The following is a 26924-nucleotide window of genomic DNA, read 5'->3' on the forward strand; positions in this document are numbered from 1 at the left end:
TTAAACAGTCAGATATTATTAGGGCTTAATTAGTAAAGTGGCAGCAAATCTGCTTATTTCATAACTTCATGACTAGCAACCTTCTCTCCTCTGGTCTGTTTTAACAGCTTCAGTCTCAGATCAGCTCAGCCCTGTCAGCAGCTGAAACAGAAACATTAAACCTGTTGGGGAAAATAGACTACATTTGCTTTTCATTGTCCCCGCATGATGGCAATGATAAAGTAGGATCCAATTAAATTCTAGATTAATATGGGTTGTTGCTATGTTGTTGTATGGTGTTATAAGATCTTGTTCAATGTGCCCCTGCCCCTCCACAGGTCTCTGCACGGCCCTGATTATTATTATCATTATTATTAATGCACCAGACACAGACCTGCAGCCATGGGCGGTTCTAGGTGGGGGGGTACCGAAGAAGATATACTAAATAAATGCCTTATGTTAATATTCAGTGATGGATCACTTTTTTTTAACCTTCACAATTTTACTTTGACAACGAATTAAAAATTATATTGCTGCACTTTTAGCTGCTGTATAGGATCAGACTTTCCATCTGCCAGGGATCTGCAACCTGGATCTCTGAAGTGGCTCTTTGGCTCACTTATTATATCAAATGATGAAATGTTGCTCTTTTTTTTAAATTTTGTTTCATTCTTTTTCAAGTGTTCCCATGGAAAAACACTGACTATCCTGGCCCCTGTGGTAAATCTGGTCCAGAACCAGCCTCCCAACCTAACTCCTTATTTATATAAATATTTTGGTAATATTAATATTATTCTGTAAAATATCAGAATGTTCACAAAACTTTTATACTTTTAGTTGTCTGAGGACACGTTGAATATTAAATCAGGTGTTATGATTAGTTACTCAGTGGTTTACCAAATACTTTTTACACTTGTTTAATTAAACATATTTAAAGTATACTACTCTGATTGGAGTACAGGTTTGGGGTAGTCTAACCAACCTCTATGTATGAACGGTTGATCTATGGATCACTTTTTAAAAAACAAAAAACACTGCCATAAAATATTGTCTAACACTGCAGCGGACATCCAAACCCATGAGAGTCGGGTGACACACCCCGTGGTGGGCGTCCCTTATTTTGATTTCTGAAAGGTGGCAACCCTATAGGTGCAGCATCAGCTGAATCTCTTCTGGTGAGAATGAAAGTAGTTGTCAAATTGCTCAGTTGTGTTGACAGAGTCAACTAGAAAAGACTGCTGATTGGTTGAACCAATAACAGTCCTTCATCACTTGTTTCTGTGGCAGCATTTTGGAAAATAGCTAGAAAAAAGATATGAATGTTTTAGGCTCAGTGCTCTGCTAGCACTAGTGTTAGCTCCTCAGAAGCAAAGGCTTGTAGCAACACTAAACTTAAGGCATAATTACCTTTTTTATGAGTTTGGACTGCATTAGATCATCTGTAGTTCAAAGTGTAAATTACTGTAATATAATTCTACTCTAAGCAGACAGGATTTTAAGCAAAGTTTGAGTTTTATTAAAACTTTGTATTTGAGTATCCTAGTAAAAACCAGCCACTTGGTTCGATAACTGAACCTCTGTTGAAGTTTTAGATTTTAACCAATCACCAACGTTTGGCCTTCCAAAAACTTGCTGCACTGTAAACAGCCGTCCTCCGCTGAGCCAATGAGGTACTTATTAATGTTAACTCAATATTTGGAAGAGCGATTAACACGGACTGAACAAATTTGAAAAATTTGCTGAAACTACAAGCAAACTACAATTATAAAACATCACAGAATATCAGCATTATCATTCACAACTTCTCCTTCTGTTTGCTGATTGGCCAGGAGGAAACTAGACTGGAGGAATCCACTGGACGGGGCAGTGAAGGGACAGGCCAGGGTGGGATTTGAGCAGACGGACTGCTGAGGTTTCACACTTATTACAATTTCTTTAGTTTGTAATTTATGAAATCTTTACTCTATTTATGGAAACGCAAAAACTGGAATGGTTAATATCTAGAATCTGATCTTGAAAACCAGACACTGCTGCTGGAGCAACAGCATGAAGGTGGTTCTTATGCAAAAGTTTGTTTCTGTTCTATTGTGAGCTGTTAAAATCTGAGGCAAAGAACTCAGGTGGTTATCACAAGGAATCACAACTTCATCACATAATAATGATAATGATAATAACAAATACAATATAATACCAGCATCTTCTCGTACTTTTCACGGTGCTGCAGTTTTGTGATCCTCTTGGTGATTCCATGCAGCAGGAGTTCTCCATCACAGACCCATTGATGTGAACCACAGATGTCCTCTGCCCTGTTTGGTTCAAGCAACAAAAAAAAAAAGAAAAAAAGAAAAACGTCTCTGAGTGAGTTTTGACTCGTCCATGTCTCTGCTTCATGGCTGATGATGAAATGAGTTGAAAGACGAGCGGCCGGCAGAGACGGACTGAGACTGAAGAGACAGAAGGAGACTGAGACAAGGAGGAGACACGGAGACAAGGAGGAGACACGGAGACAAGGAGGAGACACGGAGACAAGGAGGAGACACGGAGACAAGGAGGAGACACGGAAACAAAGAGGAGACACGGAGACAAGGAGGAGGCTGTTATTCCTGCATCATTACTCCAACACCCCATTTTTCCTCCACCGTCTCATCTTCTCTTTTTTATTATTGGCTCTTCCTCTCTCTTGTCTTTTCTTTCTATTATTCATCCCCTCTCTTCGTGTCTCTATCATTAGTTTTTATCTCTCCGTCTCTCCCGTTTTCTGTTGTTCAGACACTCAGACAAATGAGCCGTGAAATATTCGCCATCAAGACACAGAAGAGCTCCTGTACGCAAAGTGTGTGTGAGGCGTGTGTTACATGTGCGTGTGGGCGGAAGACGGCGGAGGAGGCCATACACAGGCGTGTTTTGGTCTCATTTTGCCTTTGGCTTTGAAGTGTGTGAGGTCGGCGCTGTGGAAAGTGGCCCACCTCCGTCCGATCCCGTCTATGATCTGAGAAAATGCAGGAAATCAAACTGACTGCTGAAATGTTCCACCGAACAGTCGACCCGCCGAGGAACAGGCCAGGTTTCAGGAGGGTCTGAGCCAGACATCAGCAGGATGACTGACTTCAGGCTCAAGGCCGAATTTGCCTCACACCTTTTTAGATGACTTTTATAAGCGTAATCCCCCCCCCCCCCAAAAAAAAAAAAAAAAAATAAAAATCAGCAGACTCGACTGGTTCTGGGGTTTCTGAGAGATTTTCCGTAAGGCTCCGGTGGTTTTCTCATAACATTCCGAGTTCCCAGGGAAGAACGTCATTTGGTTGAGATTGTGGCTGGAAAAGCTCATTGAGCATTTGCTCATTTATTTTTTGAAAACTTTTTCTCATTAGAGATGTCTGAAAGGAGCGGCTACGGAGTCATTTCTCTGTTTTCCGTGTTCAGATGATATAATGAGCCCTGACTAAAACTCTTCAAGACTTATGCTGTTTATTAATCATTAACTACCAAGGACTCAGTTGTTCTTCTGTTTGGGCATCGGCTCTTGCACAAGGTCTTTTTAATATTTTCAGAAATATATTTAAGAATTTACACTTTACTTTAAACACTAATAAAGAGATAAGAACCAAAGAAAACCTTGGTAACAAAGAGAAACAGAAATGCAAATGTGCAATGATTGATTTGACTTTTCTTTAGTTCATGCTGTTTGCTTGTACATCACATCACACATGATGCACTACAGGCCATGAAGCAACTAAACAGTAGTGGTGGGACTGTTTAGTACTTTAATCAAGTTAATTGCAGCGTCTATAATTAATTAATCAAAATAGTCACATTATATTCAAAAACCATTTATCGACATAAAAAAGCATTGAAATTGTTTTTTATATTCTCACTATTGGTGGGATTCCATACAAACTTTTAATTGAGTAAATTGCGGCTCTGTAATTAATCAGTCACAATTAATCTCATTTGCATTGAAAACTACAGATAAAAAAGCAACATTGCATTCAAAAATGCTTCTTACTGCCAAGTTATTACTGAATAGATAGTCATATGATCTCAACAACAAAAATATTTATTGTTTTTAATTTGTTATTTAGGTTATTGAGCCATCAGACTGGAGCGATGTGTTATTCTGCTCCTGATCATTCATGGAACTTCTCTAGTAATATGAACTGTGGACGCTTGTTAGCTTTGCTGATAGGCTAACTCCTTTTAGCACAACTTGAACACAGCAGTAGTCTTTTCCAGCATCCCGTCAGATAATTTTAGAAGCTGAAGTTAATCCTGGTGGGCTGAGAGGAGCCACCTCGTCGTCCATCACTGCTGCTTCCAAAAGTCGTTTGTGCGTCAGATTTAAAAGTCTACCAGAAACATGTGAAATTAAAGGTTCTGGCTCAAGACAAATAAAATGCAATTAAGTGTGTTAAAATTTTTAAGGTGTTAAAATCTGTGTAATGTAATTAATCAAAATTGACATGATAAGTTGATAGTTTTCTATCAGCTATGGAAAAATAACTTTTTTTTTTTCAACTTACCACTGGCCCAGTGGTAAGTTGTTGTCTTGCATTTGAAGGCTTGGTGCTGATCTGAGTGCAGTGATATGAATGTGTTGTGTAAAGTGCTTTGAGTGTCCAGTACGTCTGGAAAGATGCTACATAAATTCAGTCAATTTCACTGAAGATGAAACGTACTGACATGCTGAAAAATGCATCAATTAAAAGCATTGTTTGTACCTGATACGTTTACCAGCCACTTTCAATAAGGTACTTATGTTTAGTTGCTTTTAATAACAATAATAAGGCACCAATTTCATAGCCACCTTAATACGTTTAGGCATCTATATGTTGTGAAGATGATTTGCTGAAGTTCAAGCCAAGCATCAGTCTGGGATTTTCACCCAACATCTCAGAGAATGCTCCAAAAAATGAGAAACTTTGAAAACTTTGAAAAGAGAAGCAGTTCTTTGGATGAAAATGTTGAGTTGATGTCAAAGGAGGATGAGGAAAACCAGTTTGAGATGATAGAACAGCAACAGTGGTTCAGATATCCACTCAATACATTCAACGTGGGCTGCACAGTGGTGCAGTTGGTAGAGCTGTTGCCTTGCAGCAAGAAGGTTCTGGGTTCAATTCCCAGTCTGGGATCTTTCTGCATGGAGTTTGCATGTTCTCCCTGTGAATGGTGGGTTCTCTCCAGGTACTCCAGCTTCCTCCCACAGTCCAAAAACATGACTGTCAGGTTAATTGGCCTCTCCAAATTGTCCCTAGGTGTGAGTGTGTGTGTGCATGGTTGTTTGTCTTGTCTGTCTCTGTGTTGCCTGGCGACAGACTGCCGACCTGTCCAGGGTGACCCAGAACGTGAACGTTCGCTGGAGGTAGACACAAGCAACCCTCCCGACCCCACTAAGGGTCAAGGGTGTAGAAAATGGATGGATGGACAACCAATGTTTGTGTGTCTTACAACCAATGTTTGTGAATGCACAACACCTTGGACCTTAAGGGAGAAGGGTTAAAGCTGAAAGTGTCACTGTGGATAAAAACATTATTTTTTTGTGACTGTCTTTTATTTTGACATTAAATATTGCTTAGTATTTTATTATGGGAGCAAAATGTATTAAAATATGAAACTTAACAGCAATTGTGAAAAAGTTTATTTATTTTAACCAGGAATAAAAAAGACAGCAGAAGCAATGCAACAGAAAATATGGAGTTTACAAAATGGGAGAGAACCACATTCCAAACAGAACATCTATAAGTGACATTTTCTAGTGTAATATGCAATTTTTCATACAGTTTCTGTTGTTTCATTCCTTCATAAATATCACATTCTGTCTCTGTGGAAAGATTACAAGAACAGAAGGAAAGGCATTCACAAAGCAGAAACTTGACTTCTACTGCAGTTACATGGGGATCATGACACCTGAAATACGAGCAGCATGTTATTGTTGTCATATTTTACTTGTTTTTTTTAAAAACATTTTTCAGGAATCTTCAGATGCAAAAACTGTTAAAAAAGTGAAAACAAGACTGTAGTTCTGAAAGCTGGAGCATGACTCAGAAACATTAGTGTTGAATGTGACTGTAGTCACCCAGGTTACCCATCCATCTTACGCCTGGCACTTATGACAAACTGTTACCCTGGAAACATGAAGTTTGCTGGTTTAAACAGAGTTTACTCACAAACATTGCACATACTTTCAAACATACTTTTAGCCTTAGTTTCTCTCACTGAAGAAGCTTTTCCTCCAGGGAAGTGGGGTTTACTTTTATGGTGACACACGATCCTGTTTAAGGAGATATGGGTTTGACATTTAAGCTGCTGTCACACTGTTCCTTGTCTTGGTATGTTGTGGTTCAAAATATATGTTATGTGTGTCTAAATGAGAGGAAATGAAGTTCGATTGTTGGAAGATCAGATCCTCTCACATTTTGGAAATAATATTTTTTTGAATCCAGTGTTGATGTTCCCTGTAGATCCTGGGTATCGGGATAAAGGGTGTGAAATTCTCAGTGTTCAATTTGGTCAGGACAGGATTTATACTTTTTGCCCTAACCTCACTTTGTTGTTTAATTTTTTTATATATATAACTTAGGAATTTCTAAACATTTTTCAAACGTGAACCTCTTAGTGGTAAGAACTTTAATGCAGTGGTTTCTTTGAAAACTTTGCTTGCCCGAAAAACAGGAAACATAAAAATATTGAATTGAGAGATTATCAAAACAACTTTTTCTCAACAATTCTCCATCGTGTTTGCTTCAGAAACAACCCAATTGTAATTTAATAGAATCATGACTAACAAAGCTGACCTCTGTGCAAATATGGTTAAGAAAACTAAAGAGGAAGACCTACCTAACCCAGTGACCATGGCAAGGCAACCAGCCAGCTCACAGCTTCATACCAGATTCGTGGCCGTGTCCTCAGGACAACTTCTCCAACCATAAAATTGAACACCACCACTTCTGAGATCATGAATCCCAAAAGGAAGACTAGCTTAAGCCCACATGGCGAGGCTGGGGGCTTTCCACTATTCTTTGGGAAGTGAAATACATTGAAGTATACAAATTTCCCCCAGAAAAAGTGCATTCCTGAAATTATCAACGGACGGTTTTCAGCAAGCATAACAAATTGCTAATCCCCTCTTTGATGTAAGCACATGGAGTCTCTACTTGAAAGTACTCTGGGCTTTTCTGCCAGTATCCAAACAAGGTGCAGATTCCACAAATACCATAGATGTTGGACTAAAAATCTTTCCCAAGACCTAATTCACCTGATGGGCATTGTTTTTGTTTGTTTGTTTTGTTTCACTTCCTGGTTAGACGTTACATCAAGGAGTGAGGAAGCAGTTTGTTTCTTAAAGGGAAAAACGTTTGCCAGCAGGAAGAGGTGTCACCTTAAAACAGAGACGGCTAAGAGTGATAAAAGATTTTATTACATGCTCTGGAGTGGAGCCCAGGATTCTGTTAGAGTATTTATCATTCAAGGGAAAAATACTAAAAGGTACTCATTAAAATGTTGTGGCTGATTTCCCATCCCAAGATTTAGAATGAATTAATCAAAATTATTTTCAAATCCTGTTGCTGTGAGACTGATTAGCTGTTTATAGAGGGGATGTCACAAAGGCATATCAAAGGGCTTGGTTGGTTTGACTCAGTGTAGAGTGAAAGTGAACTTCACCAGCTGAAAATCTAACATATGTTACAATTTTGGTCCCAAATCAAAGCGAATCTATCAGACTATCAGATGTGAAAACACCATTAAGCACCTCTGATATTGAAAGAAGCTGACGTTAAGTCTCCGTCCCTCGGGTACAAGTTCCACTCAACGGTTTTGCGGTCAATGCAACCTCATAATGCTTTACTGATTGGAAAAGGATTTTTGAATTTCTGACTCAGATTTGAAAATCAATATTTCAGTTCACGTCTATGGAAAAGACTAACTAAATTCAGGTGTCCTCTTGCAAAAACCCTCAACATAAGTAAAACTCCTGTTGAATTACATCCTGGAATATTAACCCAACTCACAACCTGAAGGACAACTAAAACTTCAAACATGATGTTGCCTTGGGGAGAAGCAGGAGGAAGTCTGAGAAAGAAGTGGATGTTATGGGCTCTAATGGAGGCTGTGGCCATCTGGCTCCAGTTCCAATCAGCAGCGGTCACCTGGAAACAAACACACAGACAACAGAGGAGCCCAGGGAGAAGGCCTGGAGCCGCAACTGTCTGACTATCCTGTTCAGACACGTCTACTTTTATTTTTAGAGAAGAAAATGATCATTAAAGGAACAACTGAGCGTCTCATCTATCTTCATAATGGCAATAATTACAGGTCAAAGGTTTGGCCATTTAGGTCAAATGAATTTATATTTGTGCTCTAATGACTTTGCAGAGTCATTAGAGCACAGGATTATTTGCAGTTGTTTTACCGCATGTTAAATCAAGCATCTTCTATTCCATTAGCACTTTTATTGTTTAGGAAATTGTACAACTTAACAACCAGATTATCGTTCCATTTGTGGCTCCTGCAGAAAATACCAGATATCTGTTGATGTAGCAACGACGCGGTTCCTGGCAGAACTCAGCCAACAATCTAAACAGAACACAGCGTTTTGATTATTAGTTTAGTTTCTTCTGTCCACCACAAAACAACTGAATGAACAAGAAAACAGAGAAAAAATAAAAATTACAGAAAAGTGTTATGAAAATTCTGTGAAGTTTAAGAATAGAAGCTTTCAGGCTAAGTTTAACAAGATGTTGACAATTCAGCAGGTGTTCTACATTGTTAAAACAATTTGTAAAGAGGAAAACAAATATTTACCTCATGAAAATAGCAATAAATTGACTCAAAGAACAGAGGAAATGGAAAAAATGAGCTGGCATTGAATGTGCTGAGGTTTTTAAGGTGTTTTCAGAACAGATCTATCCTCTAAAGAATCAACCACAGAATAAATTGAATCATTTTACAACTATTGGAAATTAAATATGTGAAAGCTCAAAAGCACAAATACTCCCTGAGTTGTGTTTGTACTTGAAAGTTGAATTTTATGAGTCCTCAGTCAGAAATACAACAAGGACGAATCTGTCATAATTTGGTTTAGGTGTGATGAGAGTACGCAGGCAGACCCAGGATGAAGGTGAAAATGATGAATATCCAAAAGAACAGGTTTCACAGGGGGCAACGGGGAAGATAGGGATGTACACACGACGGCACAGGAAAACAGACTTTAGACAGGACCGGATGAGAGACAAAGACAACAGGTGGACTTAAATACACATGGGGTAATCAAGGGAACGAGACACACCTGGGAACAATCAACAGGGAAGACGCAGAGACAGAGACTCAGGGAACAGGATAACAATACACACAGAAATAACTCATAAACACACAGAAACAAGGATCATGACAGAATCCAGAAGTTGGATTTCTGACTTGAAAGTCACTGAGTCCATAATGTGTGTAATCATAAAGAAAACTGTAGGGATGAATATTTGCACTACTGATTGTTAATGTCTCTATATGCCTGTGGGACACACTGTGTTGTTCAGTCTGGCGTTTGTTTGAACACATCCAATACAGATAAATACATTGTTATCACATTGCATTGTGAATAGTAGTTAGCATCCTAACAGATGGGAAATCCCAGTGGCTTTCAACTGGAACACACTCAGCTCAGGTGTGTGTAACTCTCACATCCAAGCCAGCTTGAATGCAACATAACAGTAGCTTGCTATTTATTAGACATTTTTAACAACTGTTTCTAAATAAGTTACTCTCTTGTAACTTAGCATGTCAGGAAATCATGTCAGGATTTGCTTGCTCACCCAGCCAAATCATCAGAATTGGGTATTCCAATCACTTCCATGGCCACAGGTGTATAAAATGAAGCACTTAGTTCATGCAGACTGTTTTTATAAAAAAGAATGGCTGGCTCTGAGGAGCTCAGTGAATTCCAGCGTGGAACTGATAGGATGCCACCTATGCAACAAATCCAGTCATGAAATATTCCACAGTCTACTGTCAGTCTACAGTGCGTAGAGCTTCATGGAACGGGTCTCCATGGTGGAGCAGCTGTATCCAAGCCATGCATCACCAAGTGCAGTGCAAAGGGTCGGATGCAGTGGTGTGAAGCATGGACACTAGAGCAGTGGAGGCGCCTTCTCAATCTGGCAATCTGATGGATTTGGCGGTTGCCAGGACAACAGTACTTGTCTGACTGCATTGTGTCAAGTGTAAAGTTTGGTGAAGAGTGGAATATGGTGAGGGCTTGTTATTCAGGAGCTGGGCTTGGCCCCTTAGTTCCAGTGAAAGGAACTCTGAATGCTTCACCAAACCAAGACATTTTGGACAATTCCATGTTCCCAACTTTGTGGGAACAGTTTGGAGCTGGTACGTTCCTCTTCCAACACCATGCACCAGAGCACAAAGTAAGGTCCATAAAAACACACATGGCAGAGTCTGGTGTTGATGAACTTGACTGGCCTGCACAGAGTCCTGACCTGACAGAACACCTTTGGGATGAATTAGAGCAGAGACTGAGAGCCAGGCCTTCTCGTTAAACGTTAGTATGTGACCTCAAAAATGCAATTCTGGAAGAATGGTCAAAAACCCACATAAACACTCCTGAACCTTGTGGACAGCCTTCACAGAAGAGTTGAAGCTGTTCTAGCTTCAACGTCATACTGAACCCTAGGATAGGAATGGGATGTCACTTCAGCTCTTATGTGAGTCAAGGCAGGTGAGCAGATACTTTTGGCAATATAGTGTAACTGATGCTATTTTTCTGTCCTAATTATTCAAAACAACTGCTAGAAATAAACTTTATTATTCCATTTCATTGCTTTCACATTGAAACTACATTTTATAATCTCAGTTTTTACTATAAAATGTAATTGTAGGTTAGGAAACCAGATGCAAATGCATCAGAAAAAAATCTGTTATGATCCAAAGCACCAGCAGCAGTTCTATCCTGAAGCCCATTTATTTCTTGTGGTTTCTTGCATTGCTGAGCAAAGTGACTTCACAGAGCCGTGTGCAGCTTGTTGGAGTTGCTCTGCAGTGGCCAATATTCAGAAAGCCAAAAGGAAACAAGATTTCAACTACTGAGCTGAAAGGAGCGGGGCAGTGAGGAGTCTGGGTTTCTCCAACTGAAACTGTTCACCTCTTCTCCTCCTTGCTACCCTGAGCATCACAGGATGGGATATAATAAGCTTTCATTAGAAATAATAGGGAATTTTTTTAAATAGCAAAAATAAAGAATATGGTTTTTTACTTTAATGCTGGAAGACACGGGCATATGAAAACATAAAATAAAAGTTAAACTTTGTAGATGGGTTTGTACGAGTTCTTTGGAGGTGAAAATATGTTTTCATAAAACCTGTTTTAATATTAGATATAAAACAATTAAATCTCAATATTTGAGTAGAAAAAACACAAAAAAAGCCAAAAATTAGTTTATGTTTTTAGTTTGAAATTGAAATATTATATTACAACTATGGGCTTCAGTCAAATTCATACAAAAAGCTACAAAGCCAGATATATAAGACAGATGTTTAAAAATATGAAAAAAACAAAACAACAAAAAAAAAAAAACAGTGTAAAGTATATCACCTCGAAGGTACCAAAACCTGTCCAGAGCATGGAAACATAAACAGGTTGGAACTGATTGGATAGAAAAAAATAATTGGACTGTAAATGGTGATTGCATATCGACGGAGGTAATATTGCTGAGTCTGATCCGAGCAGTTTAAAGACTTGGTTTTATGTTGATAGTATTGATATTGTTTCTGTTTTATGTAGCCTGAGGGAGCAGGGCTGGTTACAGAGTCTGATAGCTGCTGGGAGGAATGAGGCGTGCTAATGTATCGCTCTACGCCCCATCCTGTTACCGTGTCATAAAAGTAGAGGTGGCTGTTCCAGGCCTGGCCTGTGGACGGGCCTGCTGCTAAAGGCAGGTGAGGTGATGATGGTCTAACCAAAGTAGGGTGTTTGTCGTCAAATGTATTGCTGCTATCTCTTCTGTAAAGAAGAAAGTAAAGACTGTTAGTTAAATGTGTTTTAGCCTGGAAATATTGAAGACAAATGGAAAATGCTTGTGAGGCTGAAAATAAGTTTAGAGTGTTTGCTGCTCTTAGAGGAAAATGGACAGGAGATAAACACAAACTACTCACTTCAGTCATTTCTAATATCTTTTAAATCCTCTCAGTCAATCTTGTGTTCAGTAATGTTTGTTTGTTTGTTTGTTTGTTTGTTCGTTTGTTTCCCACATGTTTGGCCTACCATAATAGTTAAAAGGAACTTTCCATGATATAGTGATAAAAAACTCTGAATAAATTCTTGCAGCTGCCGTAGAGATCACTGGACAGTGCCGCTAATGAAAAACACTGAAACTACAAGATCATCTGCAAATGTGATCAACAACAGCAGGAGATTTGGCAGTTTGGTATTATGCCTTAGACAGGTTTATCTTAGCAAGGTGATCCAATTCATAGAATTATTTTAATTTCCCACAAATCATAATGTGTTCCAAACAGTAACCAAGATGTTAGATATGCCTTTCATATAAGAATCTCACTTGTGCAAAAAAAATGAGTGTTTCATACCAATTGCTTGCTACTGCACCATTTGGCTCTTGCAAGTACATACGTTCTTGTACATATGTAGAAGTAAGAGCAGAAATAAGGAAGACTGTAGATGTTAGTTTCTGTGGTAGTAATAAGTTGGTCTCAGCAGTGCATATTAATGAATGTTGAAGTATACTTGGCATATTTAGTGTCTGAACTATTATTAATGGCAGTTATAAGTTTTAGAGGGGCTCTCAAGTATTTGTGGAGTTTAGCTCTTTGTGGTCGTTGACCCTGTGAATAGTCGGAGTCACTGTGCTCAGTTTTTCAATTGACTACATTGGCAGTAATGAAAACCTTTTCCTTTTCATTTAACGAACTTACTAGGACTTATCTTACCTTTTTACATAATAGATGTAATATATTGTTAGCATGTTTTGTGAGCAGTGGTTTTGTAAAATGTGAGTCCTGATAATTAAGCTGCCACTTCACACCCACACCATTTTTTACTGGTGCTTTTTGAATGTAAAGGTTGATGACTGAATTTTTATGTAGCACTTTTCTAGTCTCAACACTCAAAGTCCTTTATGTTTCAGTATGATTCAACCAGCCATACTGACAAATATGTAAATCCACAGGGACTTTGTGTAAGGTGCCTCGCCCATGTGCAGATCAACACTTTTGAGAGGAAGAAGCTGGAGTTGTGGAGGTAGACCCACAACTCTCCAACTCCAGGATGTCTAGTCTTCCCCTTGAGTCTCAGCCACCTTTGTGTGCCGAGTCAGCACTTAAGCCATCTGCGCTAATTAGTCTGGAGCCTCTTTCCATACATGACAATACAACTTTTACAATCGCTTAACGCTTCAACTCACACTCAGTGTCTTACTTACCATCTCAAGAATACTACAGATCTGCTTAGATCTGTTCCTGACTCTTTGTTCTCTTTCATGCTTTTCTGTTCTGTTGTTTAAAACTTGCTTTCCAATTACTAAAGAATAAAAAAAAAACCCTGCTGCATCAAATCTCTTCACTTGTCATAAAAAGTGCAAGAACAGTATAATTCTCTCCTAGCAGCTGTGCAAGTTTTACAAAAAGAGTCTCACATTGTCACCATGTCTTCATTCTAATTGTGTGTGTGTCACATCTGTACTGGTTGTGGAGCAGTTAATAACCAGCTCAGCATCCTTAATAAACTGGGACTCTCCTCTTCACAGATTCTGAACACACCAGTTGGACTTACCACCAGAGATTCATTAACTCTGTTCACGCTGTGTTATGAAATTCACACTATTTTTGACACGATGACGTCAAGATGAAATACAACCAAATAATCTCAGGAGCATTTAGCCGTTTCCTCCATGGTTATATAAACAACACTGCCGAGGTTTTGGTTAAATTAAACAGAAACTTAAGAAAATGATGCTTTTAGTGTCTGAGATTCAGCATGATGCAGCTTTTGGTTGTGAATGTCAAGGCACTATTAGCAACATGCTGTGTGCTTAAAGAAATAAAAGGTCAGACACCCAGACTGACTGATGAAAATTAAATGTTATGCATTAAAAGGTAGTGTGAGTCTATTTTCTATTATTACAATATCACATTTGGTGAATATGAGACGTGGCAGTCTGATCACACTGGTGGTCTCAGGTCAGGTCTGGATACAAATGGTGGAAATGACTCATACTGTCCAAAATGTTTCTGTTTTGTTTATTTGTTAAGGTGGCACAGGTGATCAGCCTGTCCCACACCTGAGGTGACTGCACTGGGATGCAGTCGCACGTTATTTACCTGAAACAAACAAACCTAACAGGTATCTGGGTGAGAGGCGTTCGCAAACTTTTCTGTTGTCCGTCATTCTTAACCATCATTCTAGATCATTTTTCAGTCGTGATCAAAAGCAATGTATTTGTTTTGACTGAGCCAAACTTCAATGTCATCATTTAAAAAATAAATACATAAACGCAAGGTGGGCTCATCGTGGCTTATTGGAGACGCCAAAACCTACTCAGTCAGCAGCGACTATGTTGTTGGATCAAATGCATATATGACCGGAGGCCACTTCAAAAGCAGGAAGTAGACTATAGTGCAAGGCATTCTGGGCAAATACAACCAAAACAAACTCGTGAGTCTATTGTTATTGGGAGAAATGGCTCACGGTCGTTTGGCAAAGGCACAAGAGAAATCCTACAACTACTAAAATCAAGAAGTTATGTTTAGTGTCTTCTTCTGAAGTTTTCATGTTGCTTCCTTCAGTGGTTCTTGGTGCAGCGCCACCACAGGTGAGGAGGGGAACAGGTTACTCAATGTTGCCATTTTGGTCCCAGTCAAAACGAGTAGAAACCCTTTCATTCTGTCTCTAGGTGGATGCCCAGACATTTTAAAGATAAATCGTTTTTTCTTTCGCTTCACAAGCCACAGTTTATGTTGGTGTATCACATAAAATCTGTTTGCATTGAGAACAGTGCAAACTAACCAAACTAATCAAGTTTTATTTAGAGAGGTTTGGATATTATATTCCCACAGACTTTTTTTTGCCTTGCCTTCAAGTATCTCGTTACCCCTGGTGCGACATGCAATCCCTCAGTCAGCAGCAAACATCCAACAACATACACAGATAAAAGTCAGGAAGAGTCCAGTGAAGTCCAGATCCATCTCTCCAGCAAGGGGCTTCTCAGCCTTTCTAGTCCCAGCCAGAGCTGCTGCTGTCAGGTCAAACAGCCTCTGCCTTCCTTTGTTGCATTCCTTCAGCACACCGACTCTGACTGTACCAGCATGATTCTGTCAACCTGTCATGAAATGTGAAGTCATCCCAACGGTAACCTGCATGCTCACGTACAAAACAGGAAGTTGTTTTGGCTAAACGAAATGCAACAACTCCAGCAGCTGAGTGAGCAGGAGCAGCGCTCCCCAGAGGCCAAGCCTTGACAAGCAGCCAAAAACATTTTCATGTCGTTCTCCTGATACGAGATCACATCAGTGGGCGGTGGAGGAGAAATCTGCCGCGATCACTGATAAACTCCACATTATTTTAGCTCAGAGATGACAAAAAAAAATGCAGCGAAACCGGAAAATTGAAGTGTACTTGTGTGCATCTTTTCATCCAAATTTTTATATGTTGTAAAACAGAACTGGATCTTTATTATCTGACATGTGGAAGTCAGTGGAGATTTAATTTGTATTATATTATGACAACCTGCATACTGTTATCTGTTCTCACGTACCTATTTGAGATAATGTTTGATCATTAATGGAATAACCCACAGCGCTTCTGAATCATCAGTTCTAACAGACAGCTAAAACCAGAAATTTTCAAACATCAAATAAAGTCTGAAGTTAAATCCAACCAAAAGTTTCTTGTTTTATATCAGTTAGACTCAATTTTTTCTATTTGTTAAATGCCAGAAAACGTAGCAAGATCTTTTTTTTTTTTTTTTTACTTTCTTCAAATTAAAAAGTTTCCATACATATGGACAGCATCAGAAGTAATTATATTTTAAACTGTATTATTTTTTGGATGCCTTTTGGGTGTCCTTTCACAAAATGTGTATGTCTTTTTATTTGGTGTATGTAAACTTCTGGTTTCAGCTGCATGTATAAATATACATTTATAATTTTCAATTCTTTTTTTCTCCACATTAAAATGTCTGCTGAGTTTGGCTTAAGCTACTTCAGTTAGCTTACAACTGTGACACAATGTTGTAGCAGCAGCAGTAGGTCCTGTTTGGAGTCGGAGCCAAGAGTGACGGGATTGTGATGTGATGCACTTCGACGACACAGATGTCTTTCATAATTTCATAGTTATAATTTTCAGGCATTGTTTACATATTGAAGAGGCATGCCATACTGTATATGTTGGTATCAATCCAATACATTTCCTCTACCACCGATACAAATACTGATACCGATACTTTTTATGTAAGTTTGACATATCATCAAACTTTTGTGTTTTCATAGTTTTTCCTTTTACATTTTTCTGCTAAAAGATAGGATAGAATTTCGAGAAAGTGTCTGCAAAATACTTAACATATTAATGTAATTTGTCAGCATTTTTCCTAAATAAATAATGTGCAAAAACTATAATTTGAGAGCAAATTAAAACAAAATCTGTTTTGAGGTAGAGTTGAGACACTACAATACAAAACTAAAATAATATTTCAAGACAAGATCTGAAACTAAAATATTGATACTACCACGCTGGGATTGATCCAATACTGATACCAACTTAGCATCGATATTATAGATATTTTTGGATCTAAACGCCCAACCCCAGATTTACTGCATCTGTCTTCTTCCAGCGCAGAATTATGTCTCAGGTTAATGATGTAGAAGTCAGATAAAATGCAGACGCTTTGAAACTATCAGATCCGTAATTGATTCAGTTCCACATATAGAAATGGCTAAAATATTATTTTTTGGAGGTTGAAAAGGTCTGAATTTTGTTGTTCATACGTCCATGAAAAAGTCGACATGGAGAAAAAAAATTGGATTTGGTTTCATTGGGTTGCTGTGTGAACGTAGCCTGCGAGTGTTCAAGTGGTCAGATAATTAGCATCCAAAGTAAGTCTTGTAAATACTACATAAGAATTGTGAAATTGACTCAAGTTGGAAAGAACTAGAATAAAGTTTTCTTTGGTCATTATGTTTTTATGCAGAAAGAGAAACTTACGTGCAAAGCTTATGGGATGGAGAAATGGAAAAAATGTTGTTGAACAGACAGAATTTTTTTGCAACTACTTCAGATTTATGACCTTTTGACCCCTGGCAGCCTGACATAATGAGAACCACCTCCATTATCCCGGTTCCCTCCAGTTGGGTAGAGCTCCACTGTGATATGTGAAACTATCAATAGAGAGTGAATGTCATCAAACATTTGAGAGCTTACTGAAAAATTTGAAATGCAGAAAAGCATTTTCTCTTCAGAAACCTCCTTTGTTGTTGACAAAATATGTAATTGAGTAAAAATACTGGAAGAAAATGGCACGTCATACACATCAATATGAATCAATATCAATATGAATCCATATTGATGTGTATTAAAAAATAAAGCATTCTTGTTTTCCTAAAGAAAATAAATGAATACATAGGTGGTAAAGAGTAAATTGCTGCAGATACATCAGAGTGGGGTAACATTGATATGGATACTGATATCCATATCCACTGTGTTTTCTGGAGCCTGCAGAAAACACAGTGAAAATGAAACCTGCTGTCAAATAAACAATCAAATCAGTCATATTCCAGAGTCCAACTACAGGATGTTAACTCCCAGCATTAAAACGGTTGCAAATATCAATGAGCGTCCTCCTTAAAGCTGCAGGAACGCTCATTCTGCTCTCTGTCCCGCTGTTCTGTCAGATCAGCATATGTGGTCAGATAGTCATACGCTTAGCTCAGACATGCATACGCTGTTATTACCATATGATTTTATTTAATCAGCAACATTGAATCATGACGTAGATCAACATACACTTTGTTATTAACAGCTGTGTGGCATCCTGACTTAGCGGTTAAGTAGGTTAATGAGTTTTACACAGGTGTGTGTTGTAGTTGACTGCAGCTGCAGCTAGACTGCTTTAAATACACTTTGAAACCACGACAACTCATGTATATCTATCTAGTTATCATATTATAAACAATTTAATGACTTATTTTCATCATAACTTGTTGCGTATGCTGAACTGACAACTCCGCTGACGGTCGGACTTCTTAATGCGCATGCGTGGGCATGGTACTACCTGCATGTATGCTATCCTGACAGCGTATGGCTATCTGATAGAACACCGGTCCAACTCCAAACAGATGTTCAAAAGACAATTTTTGCTCCAGCAGCAGAGCTGGTACATCGATCATCATGAAGGAAATAAAGGAGTCAAGACTCAGCTTTGGCCTTGGCACACAATAGAAGGCTGAACATCCTCACAATACATGATCAAATCCTTATTTTCCCAGAAATATAATAAATATAATAAATATGATATAATATAATATAATATCTGAGATGATTGGTTTAGTCTGTAAGCTTTTGAAGGTCAACAATTTGATTTCTTTTCGATTACGCCTTTTTTTGATACATATGCTTTTCATTTCAGTTAATTTCCTTTTGATTTAAACATTTTTTTATATCCTTCCATGATTGTTTGGCTCTTGACAGAATTTATGACAAGAAAATATATTGCAATGAAAACTCACAAGGCACATCAAGGCTTCTGAACCTGAATACACTGAGCTCACCAGCTGAAATGTAAGACCTGGTAAGACCAGGTCCACTGAAACTCCGACTTCAGAGTTTTGTTGCACCAAATGCTGCTCTAAGATCAGCGTTAGCAGGAGGAACAGGAATAGTTTTCCTAGTCTCATCACGTTGAAGCTAAGAAAAAAAGCTAGCTAGCTGGCTAGTACAAGTATTTTAGCAGCTAGCTAGCGGTAACCTGAACTGCCTCGAGTTTCAGAACGTAAAGAAGATGTCTGACTCAAGCTTTTGCCTTTTAGAAAAGTCCCATGATTAGAAAAACAAAAAACGTCAAACTATGAGATTAAATAGTCCTGCCACAACAGAACTATTAAGTAAATAATACATTACTTATATGTCAAGACCTATAAGTAACGTATTTAAGACCAACTTACATTTTTAAATGTATTTAAAGGGGCAGCTAGTTATTATGTATTTTCAAGGCACATTGTGTCATTTTATTACTCAATCCATTATATATGTTACATTTAATTGTTATAAAAAAGTTCCTAAAATTTTACTTTTAATTTAACACATTGAATTTGGCCCTCTGTCTCTTTAAAAACTCCTACTCTTTCTGAATCTCTGCCTCCAGGAAGTCATCCCAGCTCCTCTGTTAACACTTTAACAGAGGAGCCATTTAACAATGTCTTTACCAGCATTGCTCTGAGATGTAACTCATATAATGAGTTCAGCAGATGTTCAGTTCCACCAGGTGTTTGCTAATTGTTGTGAGCTAGTCTGTAGGAACTGAGTATCACTTTCAACTGTTGGTTTATGTTGCAAATCAGTTCAATTTGCAATAGAGCACTTAGTTTAAGAGCCTAATTGGCAATTAGGCACTTAAGGTGCAGAAGTTATATTATCTGAAATATGGCTCAGAGACTATTATAATCCCTGTAGGATCCCTGTAATCCCCTCTGGTTATTTGGTGTCATCTTTTTGTAAGACTTTTTTGTCAAATATCTGTTTTTATTCATTTCTGTGGTAAAACCGCAGTAGAAACTAATTCACAGTGGGAGAAATGGACACCGCAGGGCCTTACTGATGTAATTATCTTAACATGCAGCAAAAAGATAAGCAACTATTGGGTTTTCTAATCTTTCCCAGACAAAGAATCAAAAGGAGGCTGTGACCTTTTCCCTCATTTTTGCTGTAAAGCAGAAGCGATTCCATCACAGAAAAGAGCAATCAGCGCAGAGTCTGCGTCATTTTCTCCATCTTTTTTTCTCTGTCCAACTTGATAAAAGCGTCCGTCTTCATGGTGGTTGCAGTTTGTCATTAGTGTTAAGAAAGTACAAGCTTGGAGAAAGAACATAACCCTGAGGGAGGCGAGGGAAGGGAGATCTGTCAGTATGAAAGTCATTTACAGGATCCGCTCGGCGAGGCTGCAGAGCGGCTTCACTTCACACTTCAGACTTATCAAGCCAGTTACAAGACACGGAAAATCAAATTAGTTACAGCCGCCAGCTTTGTTTCAGCAAAAGTAATACATTTCAAGATATTGAGCTGAGCAAGACATCCTAAAATTTAGATTATTTGATGCTCCCCCCCCTCTCTCTTTATCTAATGTTATTTATTTGGGGTGACTACAGAGTCAAAGTGAAAACCTCAGCTTCTAGTTTGGTGTCACAAGATGTGGCAGAAAAATCTGCATAATTCTAATTCTTTGACTAGGTCAGTTCTGCATTCATTGCAGTTCTCCTCCTAGTAGGAGACACTAATAAAATTAAATCAAATCAGGGTTGACAGGATTGACACCAGAAAAAGTTGAACATACATTACAGCCAGCTTCAACTAATCTGCTTCACTTGTGTTTAAGTCTTGAAACCTTTTTCATGATTAGATAATTTTTACTTTTTTCTCAATCGTCCATCTCTGGGTTTGTCCAAATGCCGATTACAACACAATGAAAAGTTCAAAGTCTCCAAACACAGCATGGAAATCTGTCTCAGGAGGACCAGGAACATGTCTGCCCAGGAGGGGTTTTGAGTTACTTACAGATTCAGAAAGAGTGCACTCTAATGTTTTCTAAACAAACAGAAAAATGAAGATGATATGGCCGTTTTTATTCTGGCACTCTGCAAAAAATATTAGTGAGAAAACAGGCCTCAAAGTTTCAGAAGAATTGTTCTCAAATCCGATAAGCTCCCCGGGTTTTAACAAAGGTTTTTATTTATGTTGTTCTGTTGACCATCAATACAAAAGAATTGTGCTGCCAATCAATTATACAATTTAAGCAGAATAATCACACTCTGGGGATTAATCATTATGCTTAATTTTGTAAGCCTGAAGTATAAATATAGACGTAGTTGTGGTTTACAGTGGTGCTCTGGGCAAGCTCCGCCTTCTGCTGCTCTCCAACCAATTCAATTAATATCTGTTTGGGGTTTTAGCAGCAGAAAGCAGGTAATGTAGACTCAACAGGGAAACCTACTCCACTAGATAAGACATTTTATTTTCTAGTTCTTGGTTGCTCCGCCCCTTTTTGATTTGGGCAACTGCATATCAAAAAGGGGCGTGTCACAGAAAACATTCAGTTTTTGCCGTCGTTTGTGACTCAAATCGATAATGAGCTGCTGTGAACTGGTATCCCTCCGCCGGAGCGAGGGTTTTAGGTCAACATCGTAGGTAGATTAATCTGCGTTACATAACATTGAGGTGTTAAAATTTTCAGATTAATTAGTGTCAATGCGTTAATATTCACAGCTCTAAAATACAACTTTTATTTTCTGCTAATCTGGCTGTAATTTGAGCTAATTCTTAGAATGTTCCGCCGTCGTTTGTATCTACGGTTTCACACGTAAACGCGTTTGAAGAGGAGGAGAGTGAGACACAATAAGCTGCTTTCAGAGGTAATTTTGCACACTTACAACCTTGCAGTGAAAGCTGGTAAGCTGCCTGGCTTCAGGAGGTCAGTTTTTCTCCTCAGCTGTACATCAGAGAGTCGCTCCTGTGGGTTTTGAAAAATTCATTCACACGATAGGTCAGGCAATTTCCACAAACCCTTCCTCAAATCTCCTCCTCAACTGGATGAAAAAAAATGCGATTTCCTCGTGGCAACAAGCGAACGCGTCCTGTTGTTTTCGCAGTGAAGGCTGCGCAGAAAAAGCTTCTGAGCTGTAATGTGTTTTAATTTTGAGATTACTGAACGGCAATTTCCAAGCCGCCCAGCTGGCCATGTTTAATGGACACGGAGAGCCATCTAATGCAACCCCACGACATCTTTAATGACATAATGCAAAGCAATGCCATCCCTGATTAAATACTGCAAATGTAATGTTTCGTTTGGTAATAGAATAATGCAACATAAATTTGATGCTTAATGGGATTATGGTAGATGCTGTAATCACTAGTCTGAGGAGCTAATGCTGACTGAAACATGGTGGGCAGATTTAACAGAGCAGGTTTCTTCCCCCCTTTGCTTTGATTTGTTCTTTATAATTATTTAGTCTGAGGTTTTTCCTCTCCAGAAGGCTTTAAGTTCGTTTTTCTGAGACAAAATCTTCTGGTTAACTGAAGGTTAAGTCGCAGATTGATTTTTTTATTTATTTTTTTGCTAACTGTTAAAGATGAATCTGTCTTCCATCAGCTGTGTGTTCGTCAGAAGCTTCAGGACTGTCAAAATATTCAGATAAGACCTTGAGTGAGTTCAGGAATGAAAAAATATAATCGGTGAAACTGAGTTTGATTTAATATTTTCTGCCTGAGCATTGTTCTCTAGTTCTATGTTGGAGTGTGTAGGCTGATTTCTCTTCTCCTAATTCAATAGTACATTAGTCTTTAACTATTCAGGCTGTGAAACAAATAGAGAGCAAAAGATCACGCAGATAATTTCATGATCATATTTTGATCTGATGCCAGTGGACGTTTTCTTCATGGCTGTGAGGGTCTTACTGACATGATGATGGTTATGAAGATGATGGGTCAGCGGGTCTTCAATGACAGTGAAAATGGAAACGGTTGCTAAGAAATAACTGTGTGGATGTGGAAGGCTGTGTGCAACTGAATAGGCTTTTAGGCTAGTTGCTGTTTAAAGGGGAAGTATTAGGTAAAGTCAACTTTTTTGAGCTTTACATCATGTTATAATGTTATTCCCTCATCAAAAATATACCTGGAGTGTTGCCTTAATTCATTCATGCATGTTTGAGAAATTTTTTAATCTCCATGACAACCATTTAGCTGTGCAAAATGCCTGGATGGACCTACCTCCGCCTTCGAGACACAGTTTCCAAACTTCAGAGCTTCATCCTCACACAGCAGCCCTCCTCCACTCAGCTCCTTCAGACTAGCCATAGCAATTAGCAAACACATGGTGGAACTGCACATCTGCTGAGTTCTTTACAAAAACTACTCCTCAGTGCAAAGCTGGTAAAACCGTTAACGTAAAAAATGTTAAAGAGTTAATAGAGGAGCCATGTTGCGATGACTTCCTGAAAGCGGAGTTTTACAAGGAGCAGCTTTGAAGAGACAGAGACCCGATTTCAATGCAATAAATTAAACCAAATGTCTTTTAAAGCAGATATTATTTATATAGCATTTTTGTAACAACTGAAGTTAACATTGTTACGTCACTGTGCTACAAAATGGCCATTTAACTAGAGCTTAACTAGAGCTAGACAAAGACATACACAAAGACAGAAAGTAATCTCAGCCATGTTTAAACCTTTGGAGTTAAAGTATATAACACATGAATTCAAACTGACCTAAGTCTGGAGTTGGATCATTAATAGTGAGGGATTAAAGCTTGATTTATTGCTTAATACGTCTGTGTGGTCTGCGAGGCACCCAGCCCACGGCTAAATTACATCATTTCAGCAAACACACTCCTTTATACAGACCAAAGTTTCCGCAATGTGCACCTCTGAAATGTTGTAACGGTTCATACAGTCCCATACTGAATGGCATGGTGGAAAGCAAGAGCTTCTCCGACTGGAGGTTTGCTACGGCAACTCTTGGAAAAATGCTGGACAATTCTATTCAAATGAATTTCATCAAGGACAGCACATTAAAAAATGTCACGTTAAACAGAGCAACCGTTTTGTCCACAGGTTTTCTAGCCACATAATGTGAAACACGTATCATAACTGGTTCTGAAATAAATAAAGCAGGACAGGATGGAACAGCTCAACATGAACTTCCTGGATTATGCTGTAAAGCCACTTTTTTCCTCCAGAAAACCGACCAGTTTAAATGAGTTCTACCAATTGAATGTTATAGCAGAAGCTTGCTAATTTGTGGTTGTGTACGTATGGAGGCTGGACTGGAGAAAATCCACAATAAATTCAAACTGATGCATTTATATAAAAAAACAAACAAAAGAAAGATAGTGATGTTTTTGTTTCTTAGTCATCCCACTCTGAAACAAACACTTGTTGCAAATAAATATTGAAACACCAAAAACCGTTTTTGTTGCTAATTTCTTTTAGTGTTTATGCTGTTTAAGTATCATTTGTCTTATGTTGTAAATTTGCCCTTTACTGTTCTGTCTCTTATTATTTTTCATTTTAGCTTTGTGTGAATGTGCTTCCATTTTCCTTTATCTTGCTGCTTGTGCGTTTCAATAACCTCACTTTGGGACAATAAAGAATATTTCTGATCTATTCTAAATGATGGATGGATGGATGGATGGATGGATTGATTGATTGATTGATTGATTGATTTGCTGAGTGCCTGTAAACTCCTCTGTGGAACTGCAGGCATCTGTCTCTCTTTGTGTTTGTTCATCTTCTCACTGGTCAGTAGTTGTGATTGAAGAACCCATTAGCTACTGGAAGCCTAAGAGACACCATCACCGTATATGGGAAAGGCCTGAAAACACAAACACACACACACACACACACACACACTCTCTCACTCCATATGACAGGTAACAAATTAAAAGCCTGAGTAAGATGAATACACATCACCATAAACACATTTTACTGCATATGCTTCCTCTGACTGTAACTCACCATCCCACCTACACTGTTTTGTTTTCATTTTAATTTCATGACTAACTTCAAGACAGAGTCATGATTTATAATTATCCAAACAAGATGTGAAGGGTAGTTCTCAGAGTTTATTTTACCGGTCATATTTGGTCCAGGTTTGTTCAGTCTCACTTTGTGTCTCGTGGCGCCGTCTCCATCTTCCTGTTTGGTCCAAAACCATCTGCTTCCATGCTCTGGGTATTGTTTGAAAGCAGATATTAATGTAGGTTGCATCAGCTTGGAATTAGCTTTAAAATCTAATAAAAACCTCTTACATAGAAAGGATGTCCAGAGACTTCCAATCATATTTTTTTATGTCTGTAGTCTGTTTCCATTTTTAAAATATGACTGGTCAGTATAACTACTGACCAGTATAACTACTGACCAGTCATTGGGTTAAGCCAGAAAAAAATCTGGCTTAACCCAGAAATGTTCTGGCAGCAGAGAGCCAGTTTCACTTGGCTAACTGTGCTCATGTTAAATAAATCAAGCTCTTTAACTAAGTACATACTGTTGCATTAAATCCCAAAATATAATTTACTGACTTCCAAAATGTTTAGCATCATGATGTAGAGAAGTCAGAAGAAACAGTCAGTGTTGATTTTTCTCTCTCTTCTGGTGCTGAAAGAAAAAAAAAAGTTGTTGTGATGAAAATAGTCAAAATCTGTTAAGAGGCTTACAAATATCTTCCAACACTGTATAGAATTAAAAATTCAACAAAAGTTTTTGTTGAATTTTTTTCATGATATTAATAGCTTAATACCTTTCTGTTTATTTCATTTTTGAATGTTATGTTTTCATTTGCACAATATGCAACCAACAGGCTCATCCAGCACATCTCCCAACCTGTTTGGTTAGCAATGTCCTGTTCAGTCTCCATAGAAACCAATATCATAGCCAATGGGTGGAAGTATTTCCTGCTACTTTCATTAGTAGACTGGGTTTTAAATCATTCACTTAGCATCGAGTTTTCTTACCAGACTTTCAGCTCTTTGTTGTATGGATGGGAGAATTTTAGCCGTTAGCCTGCTAGTCAATCCAGATGAATTCAGACTTGTTACCATGGAGACATTTAATGTGCATACAGCTAATATTTTACCAATGTATGTTTAATAAATAAATGTAAAAAGATGTTGAAAATCTTTGGTGTAATGTCAAATGATGACATAATGGGGCATATTGTTAAGTTACTTTTCCTACCGTAGAGAAGAGGAGCTGCTTCATGCTTAAGTTCTAGATATTTACAAAAGTCCTCAACACAAAAAAATAAAGTCAAATTAATCTAATAAATAATTTTTCTTGTTTCCTGTCTACCTCTCTGTCGCTCTGTAGGATGAAGGAGACTCCAAGTTTTACTGTGAGCTCTGCAACAAGCAGTACGTGAGACAGCAGCAGTACGAGAACCACATTAACTCCTACGACCACCATCACAAGCAGGTGAGTCAGCCGGCTCTAACGAGGCGCACAGAGGTTTCCTTCATCCTGCCACGCAGCTGTGGATTTGGTCTGAACCAGCTCCGGATGAGACCAATCAACTCTGAACACCAGCAGAGGGCTGGGCCTCGCAGAAGTACTCAAACATTTTTGAAGTTTCGCCACATGTTGTCATATTACAACCTCAAACTACGATGTATTTTATTGAGATTCATATTGAATTTTTTATATATATATATAAAAATCCAAAAGGTTTAATGCATATACACACTCTGACATCTAAATAAGTTTTAATCCAGTTTTGTTAAGAACTCATCTGATTGGTGATTTAAACTCTGGAGAACAAACAGCATCACATAAACCAGTGGTCCCCAAACTACGGCCAGTGGGCCGGATCCGGCCCGCCTCCACATTTGGTCCAGCCCCCTGAACAATACCAGAGAGCATTTAGATTTTTTTTTTTCACATACCGTATTTTCCGGTCTATAAGCTGCTACTTTTTTCCTAAGCTTTGAACCATGAGCCTTACAGCCCAGTGCGGCTTATATGTGGATTTTTCTTCAACCACCAGGGGGCTCTTTAGCAGGAAGTGAATGGCCTAATGGAAGAGTGGCAAGAAGAAAGCCATTGTACGCCTTGTTTGCAATATTTGTGCAATTTTTGTTGCACAAATATTGCATCGAGTTTTCTTACCAGACTTTCAGCTCTTTGTTGTATGGATGGGAGAATTTTAGCCGTTAGCCTGCTAGTCCATCCAGATGAATTCAGACT

General features: G+C 38.4%; 1 protein-coding gene across 1 annotated transcript in view; it reads left to right on the top strand.

Moving 5' to 3' along the window:
• Window positions 1–26924, top strand: part of LOC103151907 (uncharacterized) — a 115546-nt gene that overhangs the window by 55635 nt on the left and 32987 nt on the right. Inside the window, exon 2 of the mRNA XM_007572181.2 lies at window positions 26052–26156. Coding sequence (XP_007572243.1) covers window positions 26052–26156 — 105 coding nt within the window. The remainder of the gene's footprint in view (window positions 1–26051; window positions 26157–26924) is intronic.

This window comes from Poecilia formosa, unplaced genomic scaffold, assembly GCF_000485575.1.
Source record: "Poecilia formosa unplaced genomic scaffold, Poecilia_formosa-5.1.2 Scaffold296, whole genome shotgun sequence".
NCBI classification, from domain to species: domain Eukaryota; kingdom Metazoa; phylum Chordata; class Actinopteri; order Cyprinodontiformes; family Poeciliidae; genus Poecilia; species Poecilia formosa.